Source organism: Neodothiora populina (assembly GCF_041146345.1).
Source record: "Neodothiora populina strain CPC 39397 chromosome Unknown canker_contig_7, whole genome shotgun sequence".
Classification (NCBI taxonomy): Eukaryota; Fungi; Ascomycota; class Dothideomycetes; order Dothideales; family Dothioraceae; genus Neodothiora; species Neodothiora populina.
In genome coordinates this window covers 424,520-436,929 of record NW_027191415.1, presented here as the reverse complement: position 1 = coordinate 436,929, position 12,410 = coordinate 424,520, and the positions used below count along the sequence as shown (strand labels likewise).

The 12,410-nt window shown below is 51.9% G+C and overlaps 1 protein-coding gene across 1 annotated transcript; it reads right to left on the bottom strand.

Moving 5' to 3' along the window:
• Positions 1–8,967: 8,967 nt before the first annotated feature.
• AAFC00_006217 (uncharacterized protein) lies at positions 8,968–12,204 on the bottom strand (the record flags this gene model as incomplete). Its single annotated transcript, XM_069346134.1, has 4 exons — positions 8,968–11,220; positions 11,286–11,623; positions 11,675–11,775; positions 11,834–12,204. The coding sequence occupies 4 exons, from the start codon at positions 12,202–12,204 to the stop codon at positions 8,968–8,970; spliced, it is 3,063 nt and encodes a 1,020-aa protein (XP_069197344.1).
• Between the last annotated feature and the right edge of the window lie 206 nt (positions 12,205–12,410).

Sequence of the window (12,410 nt, the reverse complement as noted above, 5' to 3'; positions counted from 1 at the left end):
GAAATCGTGACCCTTGACGTTACTAGATAAGCCCTCTGATCCTCGTTCTCAGCAGCTGGAATAGGAAAATCGTAAGAGCAAGAAATCCTGTTAACCATTGTGCTAGCTACCTGAGGCACGATAGGATGTGTGCGCGGCCGGAGTGCGTGGGTCCATATCATTGATGATGTCCTTGGCAGAAGAAAGTGCCGATATGCGCGAAAGGATATCTCGCCGGAAAAGGCCCCGAAAAGTCTACTCTCCACTCTCCTCCACTTTTCTCCCTCCGCGCGACAGCTTTCATTCGGAGAAGCATTATCCCCATCTGGGAAAATGGTATGCTTATCAGTGCATATTAATGCATAAAAGTGCAATCGTTCTCGGGAGCCTATCTGCTGGCCAACTTTGTTGCGCATCTCTGCCCATCACTTGCTGCAACCTCTGAGCTGTCCATTATTGGCAAGGAATTGAGGGGTGGTAGAATTGATTAGCTACAAGTCACCAATATTTTCCCAATCCGTATGGCGTATTCGGCTCCGAAAGGTACTACACGCGTCATTCCGCAAATCGCAATGGCCTAAACGAGCTGAGTACCTGTACTGTTGTGGCAGCTAGCATGGCGGACGAGGTGTCAGCAACATTGCGCCATTGGTGGGAAGACGGGGGGCAGACGAGATCGTGCGCTAGAGCCAGCGGATTGCGCTTTTGCAAATTGACTTCCGGCGGTGCGTTCAGCATATCTACTAACACGTGGGAGCTGGGGAAAGACGTTCGGCTCAGAACTTTACATGTGCACCTGAGACAAAACCGAAGGATTGGACGCTAACATGCAAAGTGCGGTCTCAAGCGAAGGTGACGAAGGATTTGGGCCAATGAAGGAGCTTGAGCCAAACCAAGCATGAATGATCAAGCTGTCGAATAAGGAAACATAACAATGGCATTCTCGGGAGAATATGAGCACGCAATGATGAGAATACAGTGTCTAATCTTGCGTACCTATCTGCTATGCGAAAAGAAATCGAGCTTTATGCACATAGGCTTCGCCAGTGATGCTTCTAAAAGAGTTCAGAGGGTAGACGCCTGGCTACGAAGGATTCTACGCATCGTGGGCTCGATGGGTAGGTAGCTTTACATCTCTGTTATATTGTTACATAAAAGAAGCAAATCTCTCTCGCCTTACAGATGGACGGCCAAAAGATATAGCAAAAAAGAAATCAGAAGAAATCAAAAATTTACGTGCAGCTTCTGTGGATCGAACACAGTACCTCCAGATACCGCACAGAATGCTTTGGACCAAAGTAAACTTCAGTCTGGCGCTCTCCCAAGTGAGCTAAAGCTGCTTGTGGTTGCCCTTTTGACCACTTATATATGTATATATAGATAACATATAATCACCTCGGCGGTGTGCTCAGTTCAGCATCAACAGCTTCCAGTCGCCTCATGTCCAAACGTATGCCTCTGCTCAGGCCATATGGCTCTTCACGACAGCACAAGTGGTCATAATGATCAACAAGAAGGCCTCCTGAGTTACGTATGGGTAGAAATCCTGCTTCCATCAGATTTTGTCGCGACCTAGACCTGCTACCTCTACACATTTACATGCTACCTGTGTACTTGTACCTCACCCTTGCCCATTATATGACTACGCAAGCCACCTAACCCCTCATATGCTTCTTTACAAATCGTCAGGACCAGATGTTCTTGGTGCTGGCCGAACTTGGTTTACACCTTATCAGGTACGTTACATGGCGTACCTTGTGTTGACAACGCCGCCCACGTCGCTCCCTTATGCGCAAATCAATCCCAAGCTGCGGATCAGCGGTGAACACTCACTCTTGAGTATAAGATACGTGTAGTCTGCTGAGGCGGAAAGGCATATCATGTACGAAATAGACCGAATCTAGCGCTCTGGGGATCGACACCGATTACCGGAGCGATAGAGTTGCAAGCTGTTCATTGACATGGCGACGGTCGAGGGCTTACACGGCAAATCTGTAAAACAACTTGTGAATCGATAGAGCGCTGCGTGCCTGGTTTTCTTCCCACCACATGTCAAGTCCACACTCGACTGGCTTACATATTCGCAACAGGCACACTTAATATGTCCAAAATCCTCTTCGGATCTCGCATAGAAGTAGCTCGATAGGACCTTGAAGTATCAACTACAACCGGCACACTTGTATCGACCCACAGTATGTCAATTCATACCATCATTCCCCTCCAAATACGCCTCGGAACGACACTCCACATACCAAGGTACTGTACTGTACCTGTACCGCTGCCGTTCTGTCCTGTACCGTTAACTTGCGCAAGGGGTGAGTTTCGATGGCAGTATTGAGCTCCGATGTCAGGACCTATGCACTTCCTGAACTATTCGAAGAGAAACGTATATCTGCAACATGGATATTCTTGTACAGGATGGGAGCTTGCAATGGCTATTTACAGCAGCTGGTAGTTGTATGCCTGACCAGCAGGAACAGATAGCTTTTAGGCACCAAAGGCAAGTCGAGAGCAGATGACCTACCATCGTTTTCCCTATACTCGTATCACTGATGCAGGCACGCTGATCAAGCATGTCGCTTTTGCGTACAGTAGTCTTGCGAATAGCACCAACGCTGAGTCAGACGCTGACTGGAGCGGCCCCAACCGCTTATCGTGTGTGAAGAGGTACCATTCTCGGGGTCATCCTGTCATCGCAACACAGCACTCATCCAGATCAAAATCTTGTGTCCTTGGGCACAGGTCTTCCTCGGAGCATAGGATCTCAGGGACAACTTTGATGACCGTAGGAATCGGGCCGCCTGCCCATGAGAGATTTGGCCCCTGCCCAGCATTCGTTGCGCAAATATTTAGAGGCAGACTGATGCAAGTAGTGTTGTTGTGTTGACGGCTCATATTGCGCTATCTCGTAGAGGATCACAACTGGATCCATTGTGGATTATTGTATTGTTCGCTACTGTCCCGTAGCGAACATGTTCGGTGAGCGCGTCTATTGCTGTCCATTTCCTTGATGTGGGCAGAGTCTAGGTCCATTCGAGTAGTTTGGCATGGCTTGGAGGTAGAGGACTAGCATGTATTGGGACCACTCGCAGCTCCCTACGTCTCCTTGGGGGCCCTCTGCAATAGTCGGTAATGGTACCTATGTACCGCCAGTCTGAGAGAGGTTGGCGCCTCAATCGCCTTGTACAGGTACATTTTCAAGGGCTTTCGTGAAGCACCAACGCACTTGGTTACTCTGGTGTGAGTTGATCTAGTCAACCGACTTGAAAAGTCTCATCGCTATTGCTGCTGCCACTGAATATGCACAATCTTCTTGATGCACGTCGTAGCGATAGATTTGACCACCCAACATGAGGACGTGAGCGGGTAGGGCTAGCGTGGTATGAAGATCGTGCGCACCGTTGAGCAAAACAAGGTCGTGTCTTGCAGAACATTGATCTATTCCCTGTCGAGCGATGGCATGAGTCAACGAGGGGCACGCCCTGATGACATCGGTGCGTTGAGATACGAGCTGTCGAACTGCACCCTAATTGCTGCTGCAGAACCGTTTGCTGAATCATGACCCATTGTGGCTAAAGAATAGTTCCCAGCTATCGTACCAGATCAAGAACAACCGAAAACGGCGTTGCATATTCGTGTGCATCATGTGCCGAGTCTGTTGCTTACCTTAACGGATACAAACCCCGTCTGCTGGGCCATCAGAAGCACCTACGTTACCTTAGTGTGTATGTGATGGTTGTGGTGCCGTCTGTTCGAGTCAAAACAGGTTCCACTCCGTGTCTGTCAAAGTCCGGTAGCTTGCGGCCGATATGACGACCGCCGGGCCGCCTCCTGTGCTCTTTCGACAACTGCTACGGAAAATTGATATCCACCATTCATCTTGCTTTAAGGTGTATCGAGATTGTTCGAAGCTTATCTTGTTTACTAACACATGTCTCCATCGAGCTGTCTGTGCACAGAAGCTCCGTCTGTTTGTTCGATGCAGCACGCACATTGCATACTTGTACCTTCCCCACGAGCATCCCCCACTGTTCCCATCAGCGCACCAAATACATCACCTCTCGTTCTGCCCGAGTCTTCCGTTCCGTAGGGACTGACTAACAACGCAGGGCCAAGGTCGAAATACCCCCGAAAAAAGAACGCGAAGATGCGAGAAAGCCGGGTCGCCCTTCGGACATTATTCATTCAGCTCGACTTGATCGAAATCTATGACGCCGACACATGAACGCCGCCCTTGTCGTTGCTTTGGTAGGGTCCTGGCTAGGCTTTTCTTTTATCATGCTCCCTGCATTTACTTGCTCAGCTTCCTTTGGACGAGGACTTTACCCACATCAGCTGCCTCTGGATGGACCCTTTCAGCTTCTTGTTGTCGTCGTCGTCGTCGTCGTCGTCGTCGTGACTTCTTCTTATCCTTCAAGCTCGCCGTCTTTTCCGTGCCACGTATGTAAGGGTGGGTGGGTGGACCTGTCTTCCCTGAGTTTCCGATTTGCCCGTTCCAATTCCCGCATTCTGTTCCTTGCGCCTTGTGCCTTTTGCTCGCCGTGCGCTCTCATACAGGACAGGCCGTCCCCCGAACCTTACTTCTAGTGCAAGGTACGCGATCAACTCCGACCCGGCTGGCGTTCGTCGTGCTGAGCAATCGGACTGACTGTCCAAGCCATGAAGCGAGAGCGAGGCGAGAACGAGACAAGCGCGAGATGAAAACGAGACCCACAGGTTAGTGGGCAATCGAAAGCTTAGCGACGCGATGAGATGGGCATGTTGCAGATCTGCATGACCAAGTCCCTCGGAGCGTTCGCCGAGCCCGAGAGTTGGAGTTTCTTTTCTGTCTGTGGTCCTGCGGCGCGCCAGCAGACGTCCTTGCTGATCTGCGCCGCCGACCCAGGAAATCACCAAGGGCTTGCTCGAGAAGTGCAGGCAACTAGTTCATCGCCGACATTGTTCTGTCAGTTGTCATGGGATATAGCCTTCGACACTGGACGTGCCTGGTACTTGTCTGCCGAGTTCATTTTTGTCGATTTTAGGTTGGCGATATTGAAGAGCGTCTCAGGGGTCTGTGCTATGTCCGCGAGGTAAGTAACAGTCCTGGTAAGGGAACGCAACGATCTAGAGCTATAAACGGAGTGTATGTCTATGCATGCGTTTATGCGTATATGTAGACACCTACGCCGGTGACAAGGAGTGCGAAGGTGAAGCATTCCCTGCTTCACCTCGAAGACCCCTCAATTGACAACATGACTATATCACGTGATTCATCTGAACATCAATGAAAGTAAGAGATTATTTGCAGGACAGTACCTGCTCAGCTAGCCTAAGAACCCCCAACCCCCGCTGGTTGAATGAGCAATTTGCTACTCAGATATCGACTCGTAGCCAGTCCTCACGTGATTTTCTTTGCATAAAGCTTCTCGAGAATTCCTCAATAGACTGAACTGAAACGCCTTTCAATCGTCTTTACCGCCAAACTACCTCCTGATATTCATTTCCCCCAGAGGAACAATATTCGCTCTGTGCCTCGAATCTCCATGCCGCCCCCGCCTCCATTCAAAAAACACCGTGACCGGGCGCCATACAGAGAGCCTCGCCTGGACGACCTCATCTCAGACTGATTCTCTGCATCTTCTTCTTCTTCTTCTCCTGTTTCTCCAGTTTCTTCTCCCTCTGTCTCTGCTTCTGGTCGTAGTCCCCATCAAGGCAATGATAAACCCTACTGGCCCGACCACACCGTTTCTCAAACCCCGCCACTGGTACTGGCACAGTCTCTGTCTCCGCTGATGACGATGGCGACGATGAGTCTGAAACGGAAGGCGACAATGAAGTTGACAAACAAGTCGACGACGCCGACGAGGTCGAAATGTCTCTGTGGCAGTACGTGCAGTAAGTACCAGTACCAGTCTCGTCGAGGCCGTCGTTGTCATGCTGGGCATCAGCCGGAGGCGATCTGCGCCACTCGCCCATTCCCAGGAACGCAAAGGAGGGGGAAAAAGTAGAAGTCGAAGGAAGCGATGAAGACTTGACGCGTCGTTTGTTTCTCGCGGTCTTTTCGCGGTTACTAGCGCCGCCGCCGCCGCCGCCGCCGCGCTCGGATAGGGGCGTTTTGCGCACGAGTCTGTTGCGCTGTCGCGCTTGTTGGGTCACTTTTGGCGCTTGTATGAGGGGCATTTCTGGGGCTGGGGCTGAAGACTCCTGGGATGAAGAGCGAGAAGATACTCTGTTCTCTGGTGTGGGTTCGTAGCTGTTATATTGTTGTTGTAGATGAGGGGATGCAGAGGACGGAGAGGGACACGACGACAAGATAAGGTCGTGCTCGTCTTGTTCTTGCTTGGTTTGTGTTTCTTCGCCAGCGGTACCGTCCAGGGCAAAGGAATTCATGAGCGCTGTCGACGAGTCAAATGACAGCATTCCTGGACCATGCTTCTCTACTTCTTCTGTGCCGTCATCATCACCATCACCATGATCATCATCCTCATCATCCTCATCATTGTGCAGGCCGTGGGAGTCATCCGTGCCTGTCCTCTGCATAACGGCAACACCAGCTCGCAGCGGCAAAACGCCCAGTGACGATCTTCCGTCGCCGCATTTATGCTGGTTCTGATAGACGAGACTCTCGCGCCTTGCGCGCGCCAGGGCGGTTTCGACAAGAGTGGGTTCTTGCGTTACCGACGCAGATTGTGGAACTGTTTCGTCGCCGTCGTCGTTCACTGCTTCGACAACAGAGCGAAAAGGCGCGGCCTGCGAGAATGATTCACTCCAAGAGTGCACTGTGGGGTCCGAGCCAAGACCCTGTGTATCGAGACGACTGGTTCCACTTATTCCTGTGTCGACGTTCACGGGGCTGATGGCACGCTCGCGGTCATCCTCGTGGACACTTTCGTCATCGTTTGCCGAAGGACTTGCGCCGGAAATCGCATGTCTAGGCCCCTGCGGACCAAGCGAGAGGACAGGGAAATACTCCTCCCTGACGTCAACATCTCGCCTGTCCGGACCAAAGTCCTCGAACAGCGAACGAGAGAACGGAGAGCCCGCAACCGGCGAGTGAGATCCTGGAGACGACAACGATACAGTGGATCTATCGTCGTAGAGACTCTGTCTACGTAGCGCTCCTGCAGTGCTCATCGTGGTGGGTGAAATCGCTTCAGCGCCGGTCGATGATGGCGACTTTATATACTGCAGAGATGAAATGGCAGGGAGTTTGGACAGACGAGCAGCTGCCTGGCGCTTGATCTTCGGAAGACTGGAGTCACGGCGATGGACTGTGAAGTCTGCTGAGTCCCTCTTGGGAGACTTTGGGGGGAGGGGAGGGGCAGGCTCGGTAGGAGTCCCTGAAGTCGCAGTGACGGTGTCGGAGGATGAAGAGGAGCGAGAGCGAAGCAGCACACCATCAAATGAGCCAGGCCGAGATGCAGCGAGAGCTCCAGAGACAGAAGAACAGCGCCTCGCAAGCTCCCGATCGAAAGCCAGGCCTTCACTCGCCGCCTGCTCCAGCTGCCACTGCCAATCCGACTGCTGAACGAGTTAGCTCTGAGCTGTACATGAGGGCATCGCATTCACTCAGCACTCACCTGCTGCTCTCCACCCTCGCGACCGGCGACAAACTTCTGCCGAAGGTCGACACCAGCCCCCTGCCGCTGCCTCTTCGCAGGCGTTCTCCGCATGACGGCGGAGATGTTCCGCGCCGGCGCCTCCGTCTCGAGACCAGGACCGATGGCCCTGACGTGCTCCCAGGGAGATGCAGACGGGGCCAGCGACGGCGTCAGGTCCACGGCGCCACCCCGCCTGTGCCCGTGCCCGGGGCCGTGACGCCCGCGACGAGCGTCTCCGTCTGTCATTGTCTGTGTATATGCTGTTGTGTGGCCTGCGCAGGAGCGGTTGGTTTGAGGTTGCGGAAGGGGAGAGTCTCTAGGCTTTGGCGTGGACCGGGGCCAGGTGAGGGTTAGAGAGGCCTTGTGCAAATTCAGTGTCATTCTCGAGTCTCGGCGGACCCTGGGTTCTGTGGTCGAGGCTGCCATTTCGAAGTTTTCTTTTTAGGGAACAATAGCTGGGAGGGTGGAGTGAGGGGTGGTTGTATACTCGATAATAGGGAGGAGTCAGTGGTCAATGAACGAGATATCTGGATCGAACGAGTGCTATACCGCTGCCTAACCTGTATATCAAGAAGTGAAGGCAACGACGACGATGATAGAACTCTCGCTCTTTTCTATCAGTCACGAGATATAACACAAGATGAGTGATTGTTGAGACGCTGATAGGAAACCTGGAATGACCATGATCAAAGTATGAAATCCATTTTCACACTCCACTGTCACAACACCCCCCAACTTACAAAGACAATTTCAATGCCAATGTCAACGTCAATCTATGGCAGCCAATCAATCCATGTTCCAGCGAGCAGGTTGCGTACCTGATCTGCCCGATGGCAATCGTCAGACAATGAGCGTAGCACCATTGACGCCGCGCCTCCATCACATGAAAGGACAAAAGTTGATGTCTGATCTATAGCTACCACAATGCCGGGAGAGGGGTCGTCCATATCAAGTATAGCAATCATGGCAAGACGGCTTGCGAGGAGTGGTTGCTGATCAATACTTGATGGATGTCCATTGGGAAGTTCTCCACATGTAGTGGATATTGGCTTTGACGCCGGGAAAGCTTCGAGCAGATATCAGACAGAATGTGGAGTGCTTCGACATTTCATGTCTATCAAGATCTGGTAGTAGAAGTCCGTGAGGTACGCCTGTCTATAACATTCATCATTTAGCGTTCGGGTATCTGAGGGGCGTGGCAAGATTGCAGCATTACAACGCGCACATATATTGGTGGGCCTTGAACTATAGATTATCAGCTACAGTGATCTGACATTGGCACACGTCTTTTGGTTGTAATTCTTTCTCCATTTATGCCATTGATTACCTCTCTGGGGTCGTACACCAAGACCACTCAGCAAGAATCTGTATCGTCACTCGTAGCGTCGGACGATCATTCATCTCATTATTCCTCGTCGGAGTCGTCCTGCTCGAGATCCAGCCAGGCAGTTCTGCACTTGACTGCCTCAGCTCTGACATAGCGCTTCTTGTCATCCAAGCAAGCCAGTAGTCTTTTGATGACCTGTCTCCTGAAGGGCACAATTGTCTCGAGCTTGAACTGCGTCGGCAGCAGCGCCAAGCACCTCAGCGCTCCCCTGCGCACTGACGCAGTATTCGTGGGAACAGTCGTGCATGCGAGGAGGCGCGAGATAATCGAAGAAGCATGCTCAAACAAGGTCGAGGGAGATTGGGAGATGACAGAACCCAAGGTCGACAGAGTCGCCGCTTTGACATCTTGATGTGCCTGGTCTTGCAAGTCCAACGACTGAAGCAAAAGCGGAACCAAGCTCGAAAGCGACGGCTCTACAATGGAGTATGACACCCATCTCAAGATACCAGACAAGGCAATCAAGTAATTCGGCTTGATGGCTGCATCTGCCGTCTTGGTGGCTGTTGAAATTACAGGAACAGTCTGGCTGAATGTTCGCTGCTTGTAGAGACTGGAGATGACACAGTGATTCTCCTTAGTCAGAATGTCATCGGGCGCAAGAAGAGTGACAAACCCGCGTGCGACCACGCCGCCGTATGTGCGGTCGGATAGGAGCTCCAACAGGCTTTTTAGATAGCCAGATGTGGACTTGCCACTCTTGCCCTGTACCGTCAAGCCTTTGAGGATGGAGAAAGCAAGCATGATCGTTTCTGCCGTGGGTTTCTCGCTCAGGAGTGATGCGACATCGGCGCCTGTCTGGACGAGACTCTGCTCTAGCTTCGCCGGTAAGATCAACTTGTTCACAATGAGTGACGCATGTCGTAGAGCGGCCAATCGAACCTGGGGCATTGTGTATTGATACTTGGCCACCACAGCGAGTCGTGCGAGTAATGCCGTTGACACAGCCGGATCTGTGGTATCCCTTTGCACAGCTGCGTGGAGGTGGAGTGATGCGATGACCGCTGTACTGCCGTTCTTCCCAGCGCTTTCTTGTCCGATAGCAGTGAACACCGGCTCATACTCTGCCAATATCTGGTTCTGGTAGTGCATGGCCTGTGGTCTTATGACCAAGTTGCAAATGCGGCCGATAATGTCCACGCTAGTCTCGTCGCTGAGGATCGAGACGTCTTCACTCGTCCGACCGGTGGCCTGATCAAGGAAAGGCTTGATGATGTCGGCAAAGTACGAAAATCGAATGATGCCATCGTCCTTGCCAGGTGAACCTTCAGCAAAGGCGAACAGCAGTGCCATTAGAAGAGCGTGGATGTAAAAGTTTTGCGCTTTCTGGTATACAGCGGCATTGAGCTTGTTTTTTAGTCTTAGAACAATAGTGTCAAAGATCTGAGTTTCTGTGCTGAGCTTTGCGAACGCCTCCAAGACACGTTCGTAGCCACCTGATGTTGCCGGGGCGTCAGGCAGCTCGGCAAGGAAAGCAGGCAATGCCTTTTCTACAGTCACGCCCGGACTGTGATGTGCAATCTCTGCTAGACCCTTGATAGCCGCGGTCTCGACCTCGTGTGAAGCAGAGTCTCGCTCTTGTATGATGATATCGGTGCTCGCCTCGATGATGCGAGCGACATCGGCGTCCGCTAGGAGCTTGCGTACTTTGACCAGGCCAACGAGGCCTTGTAGTGCGAACAGACGGAAAGAGATCTCGGCCTTGGGTGCATTGATCACTGCACGAAGCATAGCTTCCAACGCTTCGGAGCTGAAATCGCGAAGAGCGCTCTGATCTGCCAGGTCTTTGACAATGTTGCCGTTGTCGTCGGTGACACGCCAGAACTCGGAGACCTCTATGGTGGCCTCCGTGAGTTTATTGAAAACCTCGATCAATCCACGACGCTTGGCTATCGACTCGGATGCCGAGAACAACTGGAACAGGTGCGGAAGGACAGCCTTTGTGATTGTGTTGGCGATGACGGAGGAGGCTTTGGCTATGTGATATAAGATCCGGCCAGCCGCCTGAGACTGCTTCGTCGGGGCGTCTTCAAGATGCTCGTTGCATTCTTTGATGATTGGCTTGAGGTAAGCATTAAGCGGGCCTTCTCCTGCCAGATACAGCTTGCCGGCAATGAGCGAGAGAATCAGCAGCGAATCTTCTGCGAGGTCTTCCTCCTGAACGTTCAGGATCTCGAATTTGAGTGCATCCCACAATGTCACAGAATACAAAGAGATGGTGCGCGGCTCATACGTCCTGACACATGCAGCAACGGCTTGCAGGACGTCCCGCTATTAAACGTCAGTTTTTTTTTTTTTTTTTTGGTTTGAATCATGGTTGAATAGCAACGGCCTACCTTTGTGTTCATCGAGCTCGAATCAAGCTTATCTAGCAGTGCAGGGAATGCGTAGGGAGCAAAATCAGAGGTGGAAGAGATGCAGTCCCTGAGACGGTCCTTGAGATCCTGCGCGGTGATTCCATACGGATCACCAGGTGGCGGCTTGAAAGTAATGGGAAAGTAATTGAAGACCGCGTCGAACATTTCCTGTGCGTGAGGGCCGAGTTCCCACTCGGCCATGGGTACTTGGATGATGGAAAAGACAATCATGAGGTTTCGAGGATCCTTTTCGCCTTCGAAGAATGAAATGAATCTGGCGAGGAAGTCATGGTCCCCGTCATGCACAGCCTTTACCGCTGATGGAGAGTCAGCGTCTGTTAGCAATAGCGCATGTGCAGCAAACATACCTTTTCGGTACTTTGCAAGAAGCAGATCGATCAATTGCAAGATGGCGAATCGCTCGCTCTGTAGTTTGTGCTCCCGTAACGTCTGAGCATCGGTAACAAACCTGCGAATCAAAATCAATGCCACATTCCGTGAGTTTTCTTCGAAAGGGTGAGGCAAACGTGTTTATGATCTCAGCAGCAGTATCCGAATCCCACTTGCCTCTCTCCTCGAGTGCAATCAATGCTCTAGCACAAGACGCCGTGCCCTCGGAATCATCCTTGACCCTGGACAGCACGAAATCGCACAGCAATCTTCTCTGCTGCAGAGTCAAGACTTTGGGGGGCAATTGAGACAAGACATCGGCCAAAAACGCCAGCGAGTTTTTCCGCAAATGCGTGTCGTCGCTGTTGATGTATTCGCCGCAGCTCTCGATCAGCTGCAGCAATTTCAACCCGCCTTTCGCCAGACGGTTGGCTGTCTGGGCGGCAAGTACGCGCGCCTCGTCTCGATCTTTGTTGATGGTGACGAGATATAGCTGGATGTCGGACATGGTGGGGGGGGTGGAGACTTCGTTCCTGCTACTACAGCCACAAATGAAGATGGTGGGGGAGAGGAGGGAGAACGAATGGATGTGTCGGTCAGCAGGTCACACGGGCACGACCATGGGATTTTCTGGTTGATGCCTCTTCAATCTACAGGTGTTTCAGCGAGTAAGACAGAGTAGTCTCTGTTACTTGACAAGTACAGTTGTGAATC